Genomic DNA, 25,189 nt, shown 5'->3' on the forward strand with positions numbered 1-25,189 from the left:
GTGTAGTGTGGACGTTTAGTTCAGAAGCGCGTTGTAGGCGCCTGCACCTTTCGTACTTTCTCGCGCCTTCCGTACTATCTTTGTGGACTTCGTAGTGTCTTCCGTTTGACTCTGGGGTGCAGTGCAGAATCCTCTTTTCTGTGTGGCGTTAGTTGAGCTCTTTCGATTTTGAGCCGTGACTCCTTCGTTAGTTGAGCTCTTTTGTTTTTGATCCGTGACTCCTTCGTTCGTGGTGGATCAGACTTCACTTGTGGTTTATGAGACGCGCGCTGTAGGCGCCTGCGCACTATGTCTCCTGCGTCCATCGCCATGTACCTGCGTCTGTGCCTTCCGGTTTACCATTCTCGGTTAGTAATATGGATTTAAGGTTCTTTGACTGGATGTTGCCTCAGAGACTGGAAAGTACTTACTCTCATCTGTACATACAGTATGGCTTATCAGATCACAGCTCAGCATAAATTGACTTTAGTTCACTAGACTATGTAATTGCAGAGCTGCTATGAGATTCCCAAGGATGTTTTTAAATATTAGTATGACATAAAGTCGTCATTTTTATCTACTTATAGTTATATTTTGAATAATTTTTGTAAATATAACTCAAAGAAATAGAATATTTAGCTAACGTTAATTCAGACATATGAAAATGATAGGATCGAAGATGAGAGAAAAACTGAACGAGCTTGCAGAGGATGCTGAAAAGGAAAAAGTCTGGCTGGGGTTAAGAAAGAAATACAGGAGTTAGGGAAAACATGGCCTGTGAGCAAGCTGCAGATCCTAGAATGGAGTGAGCAAACTGTGCCCTGCTTGCCACCTTCGGCCTGTGGCACAAGTGTGTGCTGCCTGTGAGCAGAATATCTCATTCTGGCCCTAGTTGGGTGTTCTTAACAAGCTGATGCTACAGTTGGCTGTTTTAAACATAATGATTTGGCCTGTGGTGTCATCAAAAAATAATTAAATAAGCCAAGCTTTTAACATGATAATTAGGGCAGGCTGTAGCACTGAAATGTGCATGTTTACAGCTGCTTGCTTGACTTCGTCCTGTGTTTTATTTATTTATTTATTTATTTATTTATTTTTTAAGAATGTTAAGTTTATGCATAGATTTATTAGCAATTGATTTTGTTGGCAGCAGCACCCCTGGTGGCAGTACTTTGTATGTGACTGAGTCTGTGTACAAATCCTAGTGTGTAGAACAGCATTTGCAAATATGAAAAAATTGTTAGATGGAGAATGGTTTTACAGTAGTGGATTGACCATAATATGTTATTCCTTTACTTCAAGCCAAATATTTGCTGAGACAAGGAGTAAAATGTACTCACTAGCAGCAGCCTTCAGGCAATATGTGTGATTTTCAGGTGCTTCATTGCCGAGTTAGAACAGGAGGATAGTTATTGTTTTCCAAGTGAGCTTATTTCAGTTTTGGTACAGAGCTGTTAATTTATAATTTTCTCCATTTTTTAAAACTATATAATAAATCTAACTCAACTGCAACAAGCAAAACCTGTTAATTTTCCCAATTTTATGGAACAATTTTCAGACAGAGATGCTACTCAGGTTGCCATTCTTTATGAATTTGAATATTATTTTCAGTTTCGACAAAACAAATCTGCAGTTTTTCATCTTTTGCTGTTAATGTGGACTGCTTTCCATATGTCTTGCAGCTAAAAGTAACTGAACTCCAAGTGCAATAATTCACTTAGAAGTAAGTTTACTTGAGTGTCTTTGAATTTCTTAATTTGTTTCCAAGGATTTGCAATCATGCTGTGTGCATGGCATCATTTTTTTTGTAGAATATGCAGTTGGGAGGAGTTCTTTTCACAAATGAAAATTATTTAAAGCAAGTATAGAAGCATACTAAGAGAGATCTTTGCAATTGATTATTTTTTACAACAATCAGAATCTCAGTCAATGTGAGTGATTTATGCAGAAGCAAGCTGTTTCATGTTCATGTCTAGAACAATATCATAGTAATATCACTTTTCTTTAACATTGCTGTCTTCTCTGTGTTTGAACACTGCTCTTAATAGCTTTGAATAAAGTTTTATAATTAAATAATTTCTTAAGGGCGGCACGGTGGCACAGTGGGTAGTGCTGCTGCCTCGCAGTTGGGAGATCTGGGGACCTGGGTTCGCTTCCCAGGTCCTCCCTGCGTGGAGTTTGCATGTTCTCCCCGTGTCTGCGTGGGTTTCCTCCGGGCGCTCCGGTTTCCTCCCACGGTCCAAAGACATGCCGGTTAGGTGGATTGGCGATTCTAAATTGGCCCTAGTGTGTGCTTGGTGTGTGGGTGTGTTTGTGTGTGTCCTGCGGTGGGTTGGCACCCTGCCCAGGATTGGTTCCCTGCCTTGTGCCCTGTGTTGGCTGGGATTGGCTCCAGCAGACCCCCGTGACCCTGTGTTCGGATTCAGCGGGTTGGAAAATGGATGGATGGATGGATAATTTCTTAAAGCAAATATTTTGAAAGGTAATGTTTGTAGTTAACATTACTTTGGTTCAGAGTCATTAGATATCCAAGAATTTCTTGGAACGTATCCCTATAGAGGTATATCCAACAGTTTCTTTCATGATACAGTTGGACAATTATATATGTATGAATTGAGATTTTTTTATTACTTATAGAGTCACTGTAGATTGCTATAAAATTTTCACACTGGTTTTTTTTTAGAACTTTTTATGTCTGTATTACTATGGGTAATTTTTTACATGTTCCTGAATATTAATTTACACTGAATTGACAAATACAGTGGAAAGTAGTTGTTTTTATTCATAACCTCTGAGTAGTATTTTTTGCTTATATGATTGAGTGATATTATATAATGCCTATCTACTTTAAACAAAAATCTATATTACATATTTCTTAACAAATGCTGTTTTGGCTGTCTGGCTCCTGAAATTAAAAGTTTTTCACTTGGAGTATTTGTGAGGCTGCAGCTCTCTTCATGTCTAAATCCAGACTGAAGACTTACTGTTCTTTGTTTTTCATTAATTCCTTTTTGTATTGAAGTTTTAATAGTCCATGCTACTCACTGAAATAATACTGTCACTACCACATAAGACTATACTTGTTTGGTCTGTTAACATTAAAAGCTTTAACAATAGTTCTTCCTGTAATTTATTTCTGTAAAGGTTGCAGTAAAACCATTAATGATGCAACTTTCTTTGATCTGTGTTGGTTCTTTTAATATTAGCAGTTTAAAATTTGCCAGTTACACATTCAAGCTTCTCCTTCAATTATTATTATTATTTTTATGGTGCTTATTTTTATTTTTGATCTTGTATTGACATTTCCTCTGTAAACCCCTTTGGGAAGGTGCATTTTGTTATTGGCACTATGTAAAGGCTGACTAACATGATTATGTAACATACAATATAGAAAAAAACAGTATTACCTAGTATATTGTATTGAAGAAGCAGTTTAAAGGTAGATGGCCAATTAAAGTAATACGAAAATGTAATGTTTTATTATTTTAATTCAGCATGCAGTGAAAGATTATTTAAAATAGAACAAATAGGTAAAATATGCACTTTATTACAATATAGAGTATTGTGCCTTTGGTTCTTCAATTTTTGACACAAATGGCAAAAATGATCTTTTCTATTTATATTGTTTCTTATAGTATTAAAATATATCAGTTCCTTATTCTTCAGATGAAAAGTATTTAAAATTAATTTATTGTATTTTTTATGTGTTACAGCAATTGTTCAATTGTCAGGCTCTGCATAAACTGAGTTTGCCAGATAATGACTTAACAGTTTTGCCAGCATCTATTGCAAACCTCATTAACCTCAGGGAACTGGATGTCAGCAAAAACGGTAAGCAGAACAATAATTTACCTGCCATTGACTACTTTAGAAGGGCATTGTTAGAAGGGCTTCATATATAAGCTTCAGATTGATTTCTAACTGCAAAGTATTTTTTGAAAACTAAAGTGTTCTAATAAATGGTTATGTTGTTCCATGCCAGCAGCCAATGGGTATGGTGTAGATCATATGAAATCAACCAATAACAGAGAGACTGAAACACAGACCAAAAGTCATAAAGGTGAAATATAGTGGATTCTTTTTTAAGAATAGAAAAGAAAAAAAAATTTACAAAATATGCTGGGAGTTTTTGTACTCCCAATAACCCCACTTAAATTGCTCCAGGCCTTGGCACTCTATTGTGCTTCTCAGGACTCCCTCAGTTACTCTCCCTGTTCTGCATGACATACTCCCCTTACTAGCTGTTTGGCAAAAGACAGGTTGGTCCTCTCACATTCGAATCTTTTAACCACTGGCCAGGTTTATTCCTCCAATCAAATATGGACACGTGCCACCAAGGGCTGCGCCTATGTTATCTAAACTGGAACTTCAAACTTCATTGCTTTCAGACCCACATCTCAGATGGAAACTTTAAGTTTATAAATAAAATAAGGCATCCTTTGCTCCTTAGTTATACAGTTTGTGGATTAGGACTATTCCAGTTAATAAAAGTAATAAGCAAGTACTGTAGTATAAGATATCACAAACGTTTTTCATTATATACGGTTATCCTATGAAGTAAAATACTTCAGATAGTGCTATAAGAGGATTAAGAGTTATTGTGGTTACAGTATTTTACAATATAATAATGAGGTCAGCAAAGATTTTCTTCCAAGTATGGTCTGAATCTGAGGTAATCCCAAAATAGTATTATATTTCAAACAATTACGGTCTTGCCATGGGGACATTTCACATGCAAGCATGCAAGGATGTTTATGTGTGGTGTAAGAGTTTTAGTTGAATTACAGTATACTTTACAGAAATTGATGATAAATGTACCTTGTCATTGAGTGAATTCCATTCTTTATGTGAAATTCTGATTGAAAGGTCATGCTTCCAGTACTGCTTCAGATCATCTGGTAGTGAAATTTTTGTCAGAGTGTTAATGGGCTGTATATATTTTTATTATTTTAAGGCAGTTTAGAGTCTACCACTGATATTGGAAGATTAGAAAAACTGAGCAGGTATCTTAACACAATTTCCAAGATGTGTTTAATAAAAGAAATTGGTTATTCTGAGGTTTAAATATAAGATAAAAGTTTAAGGGACACAGTATTAAAATCTCTAAAGGACTCCATGCTATGTAACTTTCAAGTGTTAAATATAGGTTAGGTGCTATTCACAGCATATTTTAGCCATGCATGGGTGTAATTGACCACTAGCATTTCAGCATTTTGTGTTTCCTGAAAATTACTCAATTTACTTCCTGCAAATATGGATTAGTATGGAAATTTTGTTTTAAATGACCATACTCCAGTTAAGCAGGGCAATCTTTTACTAAGAATAATCTCACTCATCATTCACACTTAGACAACAGGTGTCTGTTTTTAATTAAAGTACAAAATGAAGATGTCTGAATTTATTAAAGCAGCTAGTTTTAAATTTTTTTTAAAATTTTTTTTATTAATTTTATTTTAATCATTCTGTACAAATAGATAAATTTTTTACAAAAAATAGGATTGAAAAACAAATCAAACCCCACCCCTCTGTTTTAATTTCTGACGAGGATACTCATCTCTGTCTAAGGGGCTTCTTCCAATCCAACTTCACCTGGATAACAAATATGTCCACTCTTCCTCTCAATGCACAGCAAGTTTTTCTCGGTTTGTTATTCTAATTTCTTTAATGTATAACCCAATACTTCAGTCTTCTGTGTCCTAAAATCTTCCTGGCTCTGGCAAGCAACATGGTATCTGCACTTTCTAAGTTAGTGTAATACTTAAAGAACCACTTGTATCCAGCAGGGGGCACATGCACCTGGGAAGAGGTTCATTAGAGATTGTAGCCATTACTAACATGTCATCTTTGTTAAATAAGGAGCACAAAACAATCCAGCTCAGCTGTATATGGTGCTAGTCTCCAGATCAAGGCAACTCCATTGGTGAACAGTGTCAGCGACAATGAGGAAAAAGCTTTTTTGGCGATCCAATTCTCTAACAACAAGGACAAATCCAACCATCGGGAACCACAATTCCACAGCAGTAAAGCATTACCAGAAAAAGCTATGCAGTCGTAGAGTATATACCAACTTGACACAGAAATCCTATACGCTTGAACCTTCACTTCCCATTGCTGAGCAAGAGTGCTAACCACTGTGCCACCACATGCTCCACCATAATAGTTCCCAAAATACACAACCTCTATATATATATATATATATATATATATATATATACACACACACACACACACATATAATTAACAAGAAATGGAAGAAAATTGAAATAAATTGTCTACCTTGTATTTTATACTTATCAAAAGTACATTTTTCCTTAAAACTCGATCAGGGTTTGAAGGAAAGATGTTTCACACAGTTATAAACAGTTTTTTAAGCAAAAATGGAGACGTTTTGATTTTGCTAAATGTTACGCATACTTTAGCCCAAATTAACTCAGAGCTCTGGAAATAAATTATTAGATATTTCAAAATCCTTGTCAGCAATTTCTCCTAAAAAAGAAAAAAAAATGTGTTGCCACAAGCATGTACAGTGGGTACGGAAAGTATTCAGACCCCCTTCAATTTTTCACTCTTTGTCATATTGCAGCCATTTGCTACAATCATTTAAATTAATTTTTTCCCTCATTAATGTACACACAGCACCCCATATTGACAGACAAAAAAAAGAATTTTTGAAATTGTTGCAGATTTATTAAAAAAGAAAAACTGAAATATCACATGGTCCTAAGTATTCAGACCCTTTGCTCAGTATTTAGTAGAAGCACCCTTTTGAGCTAATACAGCCATGAGTCTTCTTGGGAAAGATGCAACAATTTCAAAAATTCTTTTTTTTGTCTGTCAATATGGGGTGCTGTGTGTACATTGAGGGAAAAAATTAATTTAAATGATTTTAGCAAATGGCTGCAATATGACAAAGAGTGAAAAATTGAAGGGGGTCTGAATACTTTCCGTACCCACTGTATGTTGATAGATAGATAGATAGATAGATAGCAATACTTCAAAGATAACTTACTTTCCCTTTTCTCTATTCCCAGTAGTAATGGCTGACTAATAACTTTGAGGACTCATATCAGTGTTGGGGGATTGTTACTTTTTACTTTAAAGCTGCAATAACATAGAGCGTCTGCTGCAGTGGAGGGTGAAAGTAGTGCAGACCGAGACGGTGCTTTTAATAGGTGGACAGTCTTTTTTTTTTTTTTTTTTTTTTAAATAGCAAGTCTCTGCTGTGATTGTAGTTAGCATGGCTCCGGACTATGCAGGCTTCCAAGGTATTAAAACTATTCATTTAAACTATGGGTCACTCGTCTTTCAGCAAGGTAACTACAGCATGCCTTCTTGCACATCAGTGTCTGCATGCACTGACTCTTAATAATAGTCAGTTTCTTGTAGCTTTTCTACTGTATTATTTTCTAATAGTTAACAGTGTAACATAGTTCATGAAGAATAGTGTTCCCCAACAAGGCACTTATTTTCTGCTTATACTTTTAAAAGGTGTCTGTACATCCATAAGGCATAAGGCAGCTAATTCTTTCTCACATTTCCTTAGCTCCTACCCCTTACCATTAGAGATCTCAGTTCAAATTAACTGTGCACGCATTGTTTGTTGAACCCAGTTCTCTACTTTTATGAATGTCACTTAATTCCCACGTTTCTTCTTGTTTGGATATTTAAATCCAAGTCGAAAATAAATGTGCACACAAACAGTATTTTTCTACTGCTTGCTGCACATTCTAATGACATTTTAAACCTAGCTGTAAGCCTGTCAATTTACTACTGTAGAAAAGCTATCTGCATATCCATTTGTAGCTAGGATGTCGATTACCCAGCCACGGATGGCCAATCCACTTATGGCTGGTCCTTCCCATCCCAATATCATCTGAAGCAGCAAAATTAATTCATCGTGGTTAGGAATTGTGCTATAGTTCTGCTCGTAGCGTCAGATGTATCCAGCAGGGACCGCATGCACATGGGGAAGAGGATTGCTAGAGATTGCAGCTGTTACTAATGTAACAATATACATAAAGATGTATGTTATTTCTTTCAGTAAAAATCAGTAACACTAAAGGAAAATTGTACTAGCTTCTGTGTAATATAGGCTTAAAACTCACAAGAATAGAATAATTGAAGGAGAGATACTTGGCCAAAGCATCATATAGTTGGGGTTTCCTGAGAAAGGCTCTTCCTCAACTTCGAGACCGAGTGTGGGAAAGCATGTTGTCCTAGACACGTGCACTAGTAATGTTTCCATCCATTGTTCTGGGCAGCATCTAAGCATTTATACATTTCCTACAGTACAAGAGTCTGAAACACGATCATGCAAGGTCCAAACATAGGTACATTCTGGTTTGCTGGTTTGTCACTCACAGAAAATAGAACAGCCACTTTAAGCCAGAAGCTGAACTTTTGGGTCACTGCACACTCCTTCTTTCCCTGAATATCCTGCCTTGGCAATAACAGTTGTTTGCTGCTCATCTGCTTGTCATATTGCTAACCTAGCAAATCTGCCCCCTCTGTTAGTCAGCTTGCCTCGTGTGTTATGTAAGAGACATGTCTTTTTCTGTCAGCTGTCTTACCTAAATGTGTCTGGTTTCTGTTCATATTGTGAGACTTCTGAATTCTTTTGTGACCCTCCCCAACGGGACGACACACAGAAGCATGACTGCTGCATCTGTTGAGGGTGGTTTTCCATCAGCAAGGCAAGCGCAAATTTATAACGCCACAGAAATAACTACAAGCTGACTGCTGCCACTTGCAAAGCACTGATCGCCCGATGGGTGATGCAAGGAACATTATAACTTGGCCACTGACCTGGCCCCAATCGTACCTGTTTGCTGTGTCTGTGTATAGTAGAATGGTAGATCCTGCTACAATAAATAACCTTGCTGTTCCTGTTACAAGTTGAATAAAGCTGATTTTGCTAAAGTACTGAGACTCACCTTTGTCTTTGGGGTGCAAGACACAGACTCATGGGTTACAATATGAATAAAATCCGATACAATGAAATAAACTTTAACAGATCACAGTGACATACTTTAAATGTTGGCTACACCACTACAACTTTGCCATAAAGCTTAGAAAAGCAGATATGTTCTTTGAGATTTACCAGTTTACTGATCACTGATCAAGTCATAAAGTGTGGAAACTTGACATTTAATCAATGGCTGATTGATTGGAGCAAAACACACAGTGTAGTATATATAATGTGTATTTGTGAATTTCCCATTGGGATTAATAAAGTATCTATCTATCTATCTATCTATCTATCTATCTATCTATCTATCTATCTATCTATCTATCTATCTATCTATCTATCTATCTATCTATCTATCTATATTTATTACTTTTTCAAGATGCTATATATAAAATATATTTAGCCCCCAAAAATATTAATGTTATTGTTTCAGATTCTAAACTTTCAGTATGTGAAAGTAAGAATATTTCCATCTGATATACAAAACAGTGCATATCATGACAAATCAAAAGAAGCAAACTGTGGAAACCTTTCAACAATTTACTCAAAACTGGAAAAAAGTAATTGTGACATTTAAAAAGTATTCATACTTTTTATGAGTATAAGGCTAACTTTGAAATGGTGAAGTTATTTACCTTACCAGCTCACCCAATGGCAAGTGGTTGAATAATCCCTCTGCTCTCTATTATGTTGGGTTTATACTTAACGCGACATAACGCATGCTCCAGCGATGCTACTGCCAAGCAAGCGTAGTATTGTTTATACTTGTGCGTGTACTTTATGTAAATCTGGAAGATTCCACCAGGTGACAGTGTGAGATATCATCACGATGAGAAAATGTTCGGCTTCGCTGTGTTGTGAATTGTCTGAAACATCCATTAAATTCCGAGGACCCCTTGCCACAATATCTCTGAAAAGAATGTCTAATGATTACAACCATCAATCCAGGGATGCACCCATTCCAGCAAAAATCTGGCGCGAGACAGAAATAATTCCTGGATGGGGCATCAGCTCATTGCAAGGTGAATACAAACAAACACATACACTAGTGTCATTTTAGTGTCACCAAATCCCCAAACATTCATGTCTTTGAAAATAAACCGGAGCACTCTGTGGAATCCCTCCAGGAAAATATGCAAACTCCAGGCAGGGAACAGAACACCAGTGATGTGACTCCCTGCGAGGCAGCAGCACTACCGCTTTGCCACTGTGCCGCCCCCACATAAATATGTAATTATTAACAGTGTTTATTACTTAAATTAAGTTAATGACTTATCTGTAAAACGTAACATACATACTTTAATGCATTTCATCATGAAAGTGATATCAAGTATAAATGTAAGGATTCTAAATGTAGCAGAGAGCTGTAATATCATAAATTTAATATTTTCTGTGTGGTGATTGCTCCTGCCACTGCTGCCAGTTCAGGTGGAAGCCCCAGATGCACATAGTGATTAACAATTGGGTTGGTTTTAAGATGACATTTATGACAGTCTACTTCAATGATAAAAGAAACTATGAGATTAAAGTGGGCATTTTGAGATTAAACGCCGAAATGTCCACTTTAATCACAAAATAGACCTTTACATTGTGTCCTTAATTTTTTTCTCTGTTGGTCAAATACGCTGCCATACATTCTGATGCTTTTGTGAAGGTGAAAAAAAAAAGACAGCACAGAAGATGGTATGTGAGACTTTTAAAATGTATTGTGTCATTACATTGAGGAATATGCAACACTTGAATATAAATGCACCACGAATGCATTTGTATGTCGGCATTTTGCTTCACCACATCGAACCATTCATCTAACATTGAAGCATGCACATTGAATCCTGTAGGATCTGCAAAGTGGCTTTCTGTCACATGTAGATAGTAAACAGGGACTCTGATGTCACATTCAAATTGATCACATTGTGCCCTCCCTACTTTTTGCAGGTACTGCAACTCGTGCATACGTTGTGTTAATTTCTGAGGATGTGCTCAAAGGATGCGTCAAATGAATGCTGGGAATGTGTGGCAGCCATGATGCGTACACGTTCTGAATATGAAGTATGAAGCGGCCCTAAATCTACGAAGATAAACGTATACCCTCTCAACCCCAAAAAGCAGAAGTGTACAATGTGGTAGAGGTTTTCCACAAAGCAAACCAAAATGAAGACAGAAGAGCTTTCAAATCAAATTAAGGATATAAAAATAGACAAGCAGAGATCAGGGGCCTCATGTATAACGCTGTGCGTAAAATTCACACTATAACATGGCGTACAGACAAAAGCAGAAATGTTCGTATGCACAAAAAAATCCAGATGCATAAATCTGTGCGAACGCCAACTTCCACGTTCTTCCGCTACATAAATCCCGGTCAGCGTGAAAAGTAACGCACGTGCACGCACCTGCTGTCCCGCCCCAACTCCTCCCAGAATTATGCCTCTTCGAATATGCAAATCAATATAAATAGCCCTTAAGCTCGGCCTTCTGTGAAAAAACAATGGCAAAAGCATGGGGGAAAATAGAAGAATTTCAATGAATACCAAGTGGAGGCGAAGAAAAACGTACTATTTGTTGGTTTAAACAGTGATATAATAAACAAAAGTTGATTGAGTGACATAGTGTCGGAGAAACTCAAAAGCTCTAGTTCACAAAGATGCACAGTGCCCAAAATACAAAAAAAAAAAAAAAAAAAGCGGTCAGATATCAAAGTCACCGTGAAAAGGCGAGTCGTAGCCCACCATCTGAGTGTGAGTGTCATATGAATGCTTATTAGGGTACAGAGAAAAGAAAAAAAAAATAGGGACACAGTGAGAAAAAAGCTTGAAATGCCAACTTTAATCTTGAAATTTCCACTTCAATCACATAGTTTATTTTGTCATTAAAGTAGAACATCATAAACTTAATGTTTAAATCGTTTAATTTACTAGTTTCTCAAATCCCATCGTAACTAAAGTAGCACGTTAAATGCTTTGTTTTGTATGTGTAATTTTTTTGTGCTGTGTATGTGTGAATCACTACGTGCTTCTTAAACGGACTTTCTCTTCCTCCGACAGGACACAGAATCCATTACATTTGTGATATTACAGCTCTGTGAATAATTAAAATACTGAGATGTATATTTGATATCATTTTCATGATGATAGGAATTATAGCATGTTATTCAACATGGGAACATGGTGGCACAGTGATAGTGACAAGCAGGCGCCTCGTCCACAGATTGTTCCTGCCTCCCACAAGATGCTTGCTGCGCCGTGCGTGACCTTCGATGAAATAATTTATTGCAGTAGTACTGTCTCTTTCAAAAGTACTAACTCCCAATTCCTGTCCTTCCTTTTCTTTCTTCAAGTAACCAATTGCCACACAGTCAGCTCTGTAATAGATGTTAAGGTATCTGTAAGCTTAGAACGCAAATTCTTGAAAACGTTTAAGGAACATTGCAATATCTTCATAGTACATGTTTGATTATTCTATCCATCTATCTTTCCAGTGTCGCGCCAGCCCCAGCAAGAATGCAGCGCGAGGCAGGAACAATCCCTGAACTAGCTAGCGCTGAGCCACTGTGTTCTCACATGTTTAATTACTATCAATATACATTATTTAAATAACGTTAACATTTTATCTGTATAATGTAATAAACATATTTTGCTGCATTTCATCTTAAAAATTATATCGTCATCATATGTAAATACGCGCTTTATAAAGTTGCGCTGGTTGTGCAATATTATAACTGTATCGCAAGTTTACAGTGAGGTAATTGTACTTGTAAGTACAAACAGTTCTATAAGGAGCACTTGATGGATTGATTGAGTGCGTTTATAGTTCTTGGGATGAAACTGCCAGGTCCGTACAGGAAAGGCTCTGAAGCGTTTCTCGGATGAGAGCAGTTCAAATAGCGAATGGCTGAGGCAGCATGTGCTTGATTCTGTATACAGGTAATTCTCTTTCCGATCAGCTGCTCAGAGTGGTGCAGTGAAAGAAATATGGAAAAAGATGAACCGCTGAGGCAACCCCTAACGGGAGCAGCTGAAAGTACAAGAAGAATGTGCAGTGAGAGTAACCATCTAAAGCAGCTATGATATTTGGAATAGTTTGGCCATTCCATGGACCATTATACTGTATTGTAACAGGTTAATTACAATCAGATGCCTTAAACTAATGAACAATATGTGGTTAATTTCAGTGTATTTAATAAAGCCGGCGTTGTGGATGTAAAAAAGAAAGGGAAACCACCCGGGAACAGCAGCACTTCTTTGACGCTGGGTGCTACCAGTTTGCAAAACCGAGCGGAGAACTTGTGTACGCCAGGGTTGGAGCTACCCTGAAAATGTGCGTGGCTTTACGCCAAGTTTGGGTTTTATACATTGCGATTTCAGCGTGGAAACGGGCTTACACAACATTTTTGTGCGTATGCACCGTTTATACATGAGGCCCCGGGTGAAGGCCATCTTATTATTATTGTATTGATTTTATTGTAATCATTCCATACAAATAGACCAATTTTTACAAAAAATAGGATTGAAAACAAATCAACCCCTACCCCTGAGAAAGAGAGCATGGCCAACGGAGTAAAACTTAAAGCTAGTAAAAATATATAAATTGATGAGTTTAATAGGTGGATAAAGATAGATGGAGAAGAAAAAGAAATGGGAAGAGAGTCAACTTCTCCAATGCTTTAAGAGCTTATTCTAACATATTATTGATTAGATCCTGCCAGGTTTTGAAAAAGTTCTGCACAGATCCTCTGAGAATTTGATTTTTTCCTATTTCAAATAATATAAAGGTGAAGACCATCTTATAGGTACTGAACATATTTCGGAGCTTAGCACTGTCCATCAAACAAGACATAGAAAAAATACAGTCAAACTGCCTAAGCCAGGCTGCCTTTCTGGACTTCATTGCCATTGTAGAATGTTAGTTGTCAGAAAGGCTTTTTTTTTAATGCCAGCAATCACTCCCACTAAGCTGCAGATTGGCAAGGATGTTCACTATGCATTACTGTGCAAGGTATTGAACAAAATGGCCTTTATGGAAGAGCAGCATGGAAGAAGGCCTGACTGTTTGGGCATAACACCATCCCTAGTGTAAAATGAGGTGGTGGCAGCAGCATCATGTTGTGAAGAATCTTTTCAGTAGCAAGGACTGATAGTCTGGTAAGGATTGATGGGCAGATGAATAGTGTATAATTCTGACATACCCTGGGGAAAAATCTGCTTCCTTCTGTCTGTAAGATCAAATGAGGGAGGACATTTGTCTTTGAACAAATATTGAAATACCAAAAATGGAATCAGAATGGAGGAGGGTTAGTAAGAGTTTGTCATTTTAATAGTTAATTTTTATTTTTACAGTTGAATAAGAAAAAACAATACAGTGTGAACTGCTAATCAACTACTCTAACCAGGGTATAGTGGATAGTGAATCTTTAGACCGAAGGATGCTGTCTTATATATTAGTAGTTGAATCGTTCTACAGCTTTGGAGCCCCTGTAACTAAAAGTTTGTCAACTTTGGGATATTTAGTAGGCTGGCATCTTGAGATCTTATTATTTTGCCAATTGATTAGTTGGCAGATGATTCTTCTTCATCTTCAGATGATTATTTTTTTTAAATAACCTTGGTTTTAAAATATTGCAGCATTTGTACAAAATTGCAAACTTTTTTCAAAAATGAAATAGTTTTACCCCATGCCCAATGTTATTCTTTATAACAGTAGAGTAGTATGCTCTAAAATTACATTTGCCAAAAAGTGTGTAGCAACCAAGTCTTGTTACTAACCTTAAGGTCAAGCTTAACACTTCTACTGTTGTCATTGTTGAGGAGCAGGAGACGGACACCATTGTTAAGTGTCAGCAGAGGTTGTATTTTTAATTTGTATCTGTTAAATAACAGCAAATTTTATGTATTTTAAGCATTATTTTATTTATAGTATTGTATCAAATATCAGATGTTGCTGTCATCAAAAGAAAAACTTTGCAAAGATAAAAAGAGTTGTATGTTGTTGATGACTTGGATTCTGTACTTCAGGTAATGATTTTAAACTACCAGATGAAACAAGAAGAAAGTGTCATTGAAAGTGCTGTTTAATTATCCTCAATTATGAGTGAGAAGAGGCATCATTTTTACTCCCATGTTTCTTTTAGGTTCTCCCACATTGTGTTTGTGCTCTTCTACCAAGCTAATTTTTACAGATTTTGCAAAGGTTTTTTAAAACTCTGTCTTTGACCCTCCACTGTATTTAAATCGGCTGTCGCTGCCATATCTCAAAATTTGAATAATGTTTTTATTGATCAATACAGTGATGTACATAATGTTTAATGATAGCCGAACTGTTTTCATCATTAGTTATTCTATGATATCATCTAGGACATCTAATATCAATTATTTACTTTATGGTAGTATGATGACAAATGTAAGTTCTATGAAAGACAAAATGAGACAAGTTGCAGTTAATGTTAGATACTCGTACAGTATGACAAGAAGTTATCTCCATTTAAAGGGCCGTAATAATCAAGTTGCATTTACATTTTACACTTACATTTTTTTTCCTTGCTTGACCAGGTTCTGTACTTTATATTTCTGTGATTTTTAAAAGTGGGGAAAAAAGAAGTTATTGGCAGCTAAATATTTCATTGTAAGCTTCACTTCCCATAAATCCCCCATACATGTCCAGTTTAAAAAGTAACATTTTAGGTCAATTAGTACATATTTTGCATTTAATTCTCCTATAATTTTCCAGAAATGGAAAAGAGTTAGGGTCTAGATAATTTCACTGCATAGTACTAGTAAGTTAAACCTCCATTTTTAGTATTACATTTTTTAACTAGTCAGAAAGTTTAGTAAATTAATAATTAGTTCCTTCTTTATAATTAGGTATGGATAGCATTCACTTTATTTGCACAAGAAAACTATGATTACCTGTAAAGAAACCTCTTTCAAGCACAGTAACTGCTTGATTAATGTATGTATGTCAGATTCATCACTGTCTACAACAGCAAGGAAGTATTGCCTGAAGGTAGTTTTAGGTGTGACAGCGACCTTGGTAATTGCCCAGTCATGGGACTAGATAGATAGATAGATAGATAGATAGATAGATAGATAGATAGATAGATAGATACTTTATTAATCCCAATGGGAAATTCACATTCTCCAGCAGCAGCATACTGGTACAATAAATAATATTAAATTAAAGATTGATAATAATGCAGGTGAAAAACAGACAATAACTTTGTATAATGTTAAATGTTAACGTTTACCCCCCCCTCCCCCAAACCGGGTGGAATTGAAGAGTCGAATAGTTTGGGGGAGGAACGATCTCCTCAATCTGTCAGTGGAGCAGGACAGTGACAGCAGTCTGTCGCTGAAGCTGCTCTTCTGTCTGGAGATGATACTATTTAGTGGATGCAGTGGATTCTCCATAATTGATAGGAGCCTGCTGAGCGCCCTTCGCTTTGCCACAGATGTCAAACACCACCGCGTAGAAGAGGGCGCTCACCACAACTGTCTGATAGAACATCTGCAGCATCTTATTGCAGATGTTTAAGGACTCCAGCCTTCTAAGGAAGTATAGTCGGCTCTGTCCTTTCTTGCACAGAGCATCAGTATTGGCAGTCCAGCCTAATTTATCATCCAGCTGCACTCCCAGATATTTATAGGTCTGCACCATCTGCACACAGTCACCTTTGATGATCACGGGGTCCATGAGGGGTCTGGGCCTCCTAAAATCCACCACCAGCTCCTTTGTTTTGCTGGTGTTCAGTTGTAGGTGATTTGAGTTGCACCATTTAACAAAGTCATTGATTAGGTCCCTATACTCCTCCTCCAGCCCATTCCTGATGCAGCCCACGATAGCAGTGTCATCAGCGAACTTTTGCACATGGCAGGACTCCGAGTTGTATTGGAAGTCCGATGTATATAGGCTGAACAGGACAGGAGAAAGTACAGTCCCTTGTGGCGCTCCTGTATTGCTGACCACAATGTCAGACGTGCAGTTCCCAAGACGCACATACTGAGGTCTGTCTTTAAGATAGTCCACGATCCATGCCACTAGGTATGAATCTATTCCCATCTCTGTCAGCTTGTCCCTAAGGAGCAGAGGTTGGATTGTGTTGAAGGCGCTAGAGAAGTCTAGAAACATAATTCTTACAGCACCACTGCCTCTGTCTAAGTGGGAGAGGGATCGGTGTAGCATATAGATGATGGCATCCTCCGCTCCCACCTTCTCCTGATATGCAAACTGCAGAGGGTCAAGGGCGTGTTGAACCTGTGGCCTCAGGTGGTGAAGCAGCAGCTTCTCCATGGTCTTCATCACATGTGATGTCAGAGCAACAGGCCGAAAGTCATTCAGCTCACTAGGGCGTGATACCTTTGGGACTGGAGTGATGTTCTCCAAAGCCTCGGGACTCTCCCCTGTTCCAGGCTCAGGTTGAAGATGCGCTGTAGAGGTCCCCCCAGCTCCAATGCACAGACCTTCAGCAGTCGTGGCGATACTGCATCTGGACCCGCTGCTTTGCTGGCACAAAGTCTCCTCAGCTCTCTGCTCACCTGCGCTGTTGTAATTATGGGTGGGGATGTCTCTCCTATGCTGGTATCCACATTACTAACCGAGAATGATAAACCGGATGGACGCAGGGACATCCAGCAATGGGCCGTGGACGCAAAAGACGTACTGTGCAGGCGCCCCACAAATCCCCAAACCCCAACCCACCCCGCAAGCAACGGGAACCGGATGGAATGCAAGCTAAATTAAGAAATGAGGCACCGCGCACAGAAAAAAGGAGTCAGACCACAGAAAAAAGGAGTCAGATGCCGGCGCTGTGCACGAAACCCATTGCACACGAAACGGGACACACACAAAGAGGAGGATTCAACAAGCCCCTACCACACAAAAAAAAAGAAGCCGCGAGCACCACACAAAACCCATTGGACACAAAACGGGACAGACTACGGACATAGCACACGAAACGTACACAAAAACGACGATTCAGACCCACGACCACACTAACATAAATAACAAATGACACACAAAGCCCCATTTCTAAATGAACCGTCCCTATTAAACATACGTCATCTCAACACGTTCACACTATGCAGCATAGGTGGATCTCATTACAGTGTGGCACTATTAACCGTTCAACCGCAGAAAAGGCTCCATATTAACAGTGAGTGCGATCCTCCTTATTACTTATCCATATTTCTCACGCTGAAGAACAAAAAAGTCATGAATTCACGATCACGGGTACAAAACGATACGGCTCGGATAACGGGACCAAACACAATTCACACTATGCAGCATAGGTGGATCTCATTACAATGAGGCACTATTAACCGTTCAACCGCAGAAAAGGCTCCATATTAACAGTGAGTGCGATCCTCCTTATTACTTATCCATATATCTAACGCTGAAGAACAAACAAGTCATGAATTCACGATCACGGGTACAACATGAACGTAGACGCATGCAGCTCACGTCTCACAGTGCTGCATTGATACAGGCACGGGTTCAAAACGAAACACCTCCCGTCTCAGATATACAGAAACGACAGCGAAGGGACAAAATAAATAAACGCAGACGTCTACACCGCGCATCTGGAATGCCGGAAAACAAGCAGGCAAGGCTCCAAAAAGAGAAAGCTCAACTGACCTACATACAAAAACGGGCAAGGCTCAATACAAACAATGCACGCCGTAAACTACAACGGGCTTCTCACACAGCACAGGCAAATCGATTACAGCTCCAAAACAACACGTCCCAAATACTGGACATACAACGACGCGCCTCTCAAACGGCACAAGCAAAACATACAGGTCACGGACATCAACAACAGACACCTGCTAAACGCTTACGCCAGTTAGCTGACAACGCGTTCAATAATGAGTCCACTATTCAGGAAAATTCATTCGGATTAATGAATGTCATTTGCAATCATTGTCATTCACTTAACTTCCCTGAAGAAACAACTGGCAATACAAGTAATACATTTACACGTTGTTGTCAAAAGGATCAAATTAGACTGCCTCCTTTACATTCATATCCTGAATATCTACAGAAGCTTCTAACTAACGATGTACCTGAAAGTAAAAACTTTATGAACTGCATTAGATCCTACAAATCGGTTTCCACTATGAACATGAACAGTAGCACTGCACGTGACATCCGTCTTGCAAAACTGTTAATTATTGATGAATGTACAATGGCATCCAGTCACTTACTCAACATTGCTTTCAAAAGATACAGTTAGTACAAAATATGCGATGTCCAGATCCAGATCATAACAATTGGTTATTACAACTGGGAGATGGTACACTCACCAATACAGATAGACTTCACCCAGATAATATTACAATTCCTCAAGCCTTTATCTGAGACGACTTAGTTACAGAGATATTTGGAACAGCAATCTCATTAGACCAAATGCCCCTTTTAACACAACGCACTATATTATGTCCAAAAAATATTACTGTGTAAAACATAAATACCCAAGTCATTGCATTACTTCCTGGAGAGACACAACTCTTTCTAAGCTCTGACAAAGTTGACTCTGATCATGACAATGACCATCTTCATTGACCTTACAAGTTCTGACCAGGAATTACCTTTTACACTTAAACGGCGTTTACAAAGAAATTTTCCAATAAACCTTTACACTGTGCCACACACTTTATTGTTTGCTTTCTATATGCATCATCTACACCTTCACACTATTCTACATCTCATTCATACATCACGCTCTTTGTCATTTCCCAACACCAGGGGTTGGCGAGCGAAGCGAGCAGGGGGCGGAGCCCCCTAGTCAGCAGAAGGATGTGTGGAGGGTGCAGTACTCCGAGGTGAGAGTGAGAGTGGGTTAGGGTGGTCAAACCTGTTAAAGAAGTTGTTCATTTGGTTTGCTCTCTTCACGTCTCTCTCGATGGTGGTACCCTGCTTCGAGCTGCAGCCAGTGATGATCTTCATCCCATCCCACACTTTCTTCATGCTGTTATTCTGCAACTTCTGCTCCAGCTTTCTCCTGTACTGCTCCTTCGCCACCCTGAGCTGGACTCGGAGTTCCTTCTGCACGTGCTTGAGCTCATGCTGATCACCGTCTTTAAAAGCCCTTTTCTTCTGGTTCAAAAGGCCCGTGATGTCGCATGTAATCCATGGCTTGTTGTTAGCATAGCAGCGTACAGTTCTTACTGGAACTACAATGTCCATACAGAAGTTGATGTAGTCAGTAGTGCAGTCAACAACTTCCTCAATGTTCTCACTATGTGATCCCTGCAGGATATCCCAGTCTGTAGTTCCAAAACATTCTCTCAGAGTATTCTCAGTCTCCGGGGTCCACTTCCTGAATGATCATGTGGTTGCAGGTAGGACCCTCACTTTTGGTTTGTAGTGAGGCTGAAGCAGAACCAGGTTATGATCTGCTTTCCCAAGCGCAGGCAGCGGGGTGGCGCTGTATGCGTCTTTAACGTTTGCATACAGTAAATCAATAGTCTTATTTCCCTGGGTGTTACAGTCCACATACTGGGAGAAGGCAGGTAATGTTTTGTCCAGTGTCACATGGTTAAAGTCTCCAGCGATTAGCACAAGCGCCGCAGGTGCTGCGTTTGTAACTTAGCAACAGCAGAATGGATGATGTCACTCGCTGTCTCCACGTCCGCCCGAGGAGGAATGTAAACGATGACAACAATGACGTGTCTAAACTCTCTGGGCAAGTAATAGGGACGTAAACGTACGGCTAACAGTTCGATGTCCCTGCAGCAAGTGGAGATTTTGACGTTAACATGTCCAGAGTTACACCACCGTGTATTAACATAGAGAGCGAGTCCTCCTCCATTGTGCTTCCCACAGGTACTTGCATCTCTGTCTGCTCTAACTGTGCTAAACCCGGGTAGCTCCACGTTAGCATCTGGGATGGTGTTAGTTAGCCACGTTTTGCAAAAACACAACAAACTGCATTCTCTGTAGGTTGTGACATTTTTCACCAGCGCAGCCAGTTTGTCGATCTTATTTGAGATTGAGTTCACATTCCCCAGAATGTGGACACTTTTTGTGACTGAAGACAGAGAAGAAAATTAAAATTAGTAAAAACCTTTTATTGATACATACCAGGCAAGGGTAAAATGACAGAGAAACACAGTCCTAGGACACCGCGCTTCATCTGCCTCGAGCGCAGATGTCCTTGCTCTTTTATACCTTTCTAATCTCCTGATCGTTGACCACGTAAGCAATAAAAATAGCGTCCTGACTCATTGTATTTTTCCAATTTTGTAAAGTCATTACCCTAAAGGTATATTTTCTTGTCACACACATCATTAAAAGAAAACTTCCAGAAAGTATACATGCTTTTTGTCACGTACGCAAAACACAAACAAGTTTGATCATTCTGTTCTATTTTCTGTACTTACACACATACATTTTGTTCAATTACATCATTTTATGTTTTTACAAGAATCACAGAAGACACCGAAGGCTTAAAACGCCACTTTCTCGCAAACCACTTCATTTTTAGCTTAGTGCCCGCTCTGCTGCCACGATACCGCCTTCTTACCTCGTCGGGTAAATAGGGAACCACACCGGCACTGGCATTTGTTCTCAGCGCTCGAAGTTGAGTACTTGAATAGGCGAGTCTTGGTGTGTAAAAATCCATGTCCACGTTGTAAAAGTAAGTGTGTCCAGTGAACAAATCCACATAAAATAAAGTGATAGGAGTGATGAATAAATAAAAATAGAAAAATAAAAGTAGAAAAGTACACATACAGTCATACACGGAGCTGCTGAAAAGGCTGCCACTGTTGGCGGCGCCGGATGTGTTATGCTGGTTAGCTCCTGAGGACTAGAAATATGTAACACCAGATAGGGCTGTATATGTGGTTGACAACTGCTTGCAGATGATATTTCCAACAGTAAGAGGAAAAAGAAAGGAAGCTTTTATTTTGATAGTCTTATTTAAATTCAGTTCATCGTATCTTCTTACACTTGTGAAACTGCCATCTATTAATGAGCAAGTTTGAGGTTTCAGTCTTGAGATATCTGTACGGTGAACAAATGAATTCTGTTGAGGCTGTAATTTGTTTGATGTTTTCAAACATTTCAGATACTTCAGTTAATCACAAACTATACTTTATAGATTCTTTAAAAATGGTGGATGTTTTATTGTAGAATAACTTGTATTTTTTTTTTTTGCAGTATCAGTTCTGCCTCTTTCATGCCCTAGCCATAAGATCCCATTTTGATTATTTTAGATTTGTCTTAACGTCCTCAGTGTTAGACCCAATCATCACTCAGGCTGTTAAAACAGTGCTACAAGCATTAGTCCAGAGCATCACTCGGTCAACTGTATAGACGCGTCTCGCATAAGCATTAGACCCGAGGATTATAAAAGTGCCAACAGTGTTAGTGCAGAGCATTGCTTGGGAAACGATATATGCGTGTCTTGCGTAAGAAACAGGCCTGAGTGTTACCAGGCATAGGTGAAGATCCATCTTCTCCTAGCCTCATAATGGCATCTTGTAAGAAACGTATTTCAGCGGCCCAGGTGTTGCACACTCTTGACAGTGATACAAGCAATGATGACAAAGTGAATCTATCTTCGGGCATTGAAATCAAAAGTGATTTCTAATGAATTCTAAAATGTCGCTTCTGTCAATCGCACACATGCAGTGTGCTGTTCAAAAGATGATCAGTCTGGAAAGAAAATCCTCAAGGAATCATGCTACTATTGTTCCGACTGTGATATTGGATTGTGCATTTTACTGTGCTTCAAGATGTACCCCACAAATGACACATTTCGACAGTATATACGGTATTAGCATTGTTTTTATTATTTTTCTTCATTATTATTTGTATCATTAGTATTTACTTTCTACACTTCTGACTTTGTACATTTTACAGTAGAAAGATCAAAATAAATAAATATGTAAATTTTCAAGCCAAAATATGCAACACTTTTTACAAGTATTTTGAGAAAAAAATGTAATGCTTAAGAAGGCTAAAGTTTAATTTTAATTGCAAAAACAAAAACTGATTTGTGGGAATCTGTTGGGCCCATCACATATTTAAACAAAAACAAAGCAAAATTGATAAATGGATGTTAAATGCGAGACTTATTATGTGAATAAGGTATTTTAAATAAACAACATTTTCATGTAACACCCCAAAATTATCTTTAAGTGATCAGCTAATCATCACATAGCAGTAAAGGTTTCTCAGTAAGCCCTGACTTTAAGCAAAATACTGATTTCGCTGTCACTGCAACAAGTTCTGAGAGTGCTGTATGCTAGTAATCAGTTGTAAGATGCAGTAGACTTGCCTAGTGTGGAATTTATTGTTTATTTGCAGGTTTTGAAAGTTGTCATTCCTGTGACTGTGCAACATGATGCCTTTATAATGTGTTGACAAGCTGTTGTATTGATAGGGTTACATAAATGTGGAGTTCAGACTTTGTCTCGGAAAGTTTTAAGTTGTTAGAAGAACCACCATTGGCAACACAGCACACATGATATGGCTGTATTAGTACTTTCAATTTAGGGAAAATGTTTATTTGTGTTATCTAATGTAGCTAATATGAAGGAATGTGATACAACAAATCATATAGGTGAAGCCAGTCCCTATGTGATTTTAACAATTGAAATCAATTAATCAGCAATGTTCTAATTATATGGGTTTTATCCAGAAATAAACCCAATTTTAGGTAGACGTTTATGACATGCAGTGAGACCTTATTTAAAATGTGATGTTATTGTTTTATTGTGGATTATACAATTTAAAATGGCAAGAATTCATTAATTTTCTGTTAGTAGGAAAGGTCTTTTACTACTTGAAACCTTTTAGAAACCTTCCAGGAATAATGTGTTGAGTGGCTGATTATTCCCTAAAGCCTTAAAAGCACTGTTCTGACTAGTATGTTACCCTAGAACTGTCACTTTCTATTACATTCAAATCCCTTCAGTAGCAGAGTAGGAGAAATTTACTGTGAAAAAAGTCTACATTTCTTAACATTGCATTGCTTTTATCCATTTATTTGAGGTGCTTTTAAATTATAAATTAGGTCTTTAAATAATTAAAAAAAGATTAGACCACTTAAATTACACTGTTTAAATCAAAAAAGAAGGTCTAGCCAGTTGGAGTTGCTAAGCTACACTGAATAGAATTTAATAAATGGTTGAATGTATATAATGTTGCCCTTCTAATAACTAGTATCTACCTTTCTATTACAATTATACAATTTCATTTATTCACTTTCAGCACTGCTTAGTTTTAATGCTAAGATATTTTTTGAGTAAATAACGTTTTGTATAAAAGTTTTTGGAATGATAAATTAATAACCCTGTTCATTTAAGAAAAAGTTAAAATCTTAATCTTGGTTTCAGCCCACATCATAACTTTAGATACGTAGTATGTGTAGGCAAAATGGAGACTATTTTGTATTGGGTAGCAACTTTAGAAAATAGGGAGAGGTTCAATTTGGTTATTTAATTACATGTTTTTGGCTTCGTAATTTGGTAAGACTCTTACTTACCTTACCTTTCCACAAATATGGTTCTGAAGTTTGCGGATGATACGACCGTGGTGAGTCTCATATCAGACAATGATGAGACTCACTACAGAGGGGAGATGCAACACCTGGCACTATGGTGCTCAGCCAACAACCTCATCTTGAACACCAGCAAGACCAAAGAGGTCATTTTAGACTATAGGAGGTCCAGTAGAACAGAACATGCTCCTATGCAGTATTCATACATGTGGACAATATCAAGTTCTTGGGTATCCACATCACATCGGCTCTGACCTGGTCTTTGAACACATCTCACCTGGTAAAGAAGGCCCAATAAAGACTCTTCTTCCTCAGAAAGATGTGTAAACACATTGTTAAAACAGAAACGTTTTTCATATTTTAGTAATAAATGTCAAAATGTAGGCATAAACTATATAATGTGTGATGCCTGAAGTCCAAAGATCAAATAAACACTTTCACAAAAGGATGATACAACAGCTTCTGTGGCACAGCGGTAAGAATTGCTGACTTGTAGTCAGCTGTCCCCCGGTTCAATCCTGACTGCCTTGTATATTTACCGTTTTGAGTAGTGAGCTGCACTTGTTGTTAATATTATACAATAATGTCTGTAACATCCAGTGTACATTTATAGTACTTGTAAAAGTTAGCGTTTTTTTTATTTTTCACTTTTATTCTCTCGGTAACGATCACGATTCAACCCCCCACCACCACCCCAGATCTGACGCTGTTAGATTTTATTTGAAAATGGGAATAACTGTAAA

The 25,189-nt window shown here is 38.1% G+C and overlaps 1 protein-coding gene across 4 annotated transcripts in view; it reads left to right on the forward strand.

Annotated features, from left to right (window-relative positions):
- The window catches only part of erbin (erbb2 interacting protein), a 303,640-nt gene that overhangs the window by 139,791 nt on the left and 138,660 nt on the right, over positions 1-25,189 (forward strand). For all 4 annotated transcript variants that reach the window (XM_051929687.1, XM_051929688.1, XM_051929689.1 and 1 more), the window contains one exon: positions 3,693-3,810. In XM_051929687.1, the coding sequence (XP_051785647.1) occupies positions 3,693-3,810 (118 nt within the window). The remainder of the gene's footprint in view (positions 1-3,692; positions 3,811-25,189) is intronic.

The sequence above is a fragment of the Erpetoichthys calabaricus genome, chromosome 7 (assembly GCF_900747795.2).
Source record: "Erpetoichthys calabaricus chromosome 7, fErpCal1.3, whole genome shotgun sequence".
NCBI lineage: Eukaryota > Metazoa > Chordata > Cladistia > Polypteriformes > Polypteridae > Erpetoichthys > Erpetoichthys calabaricus.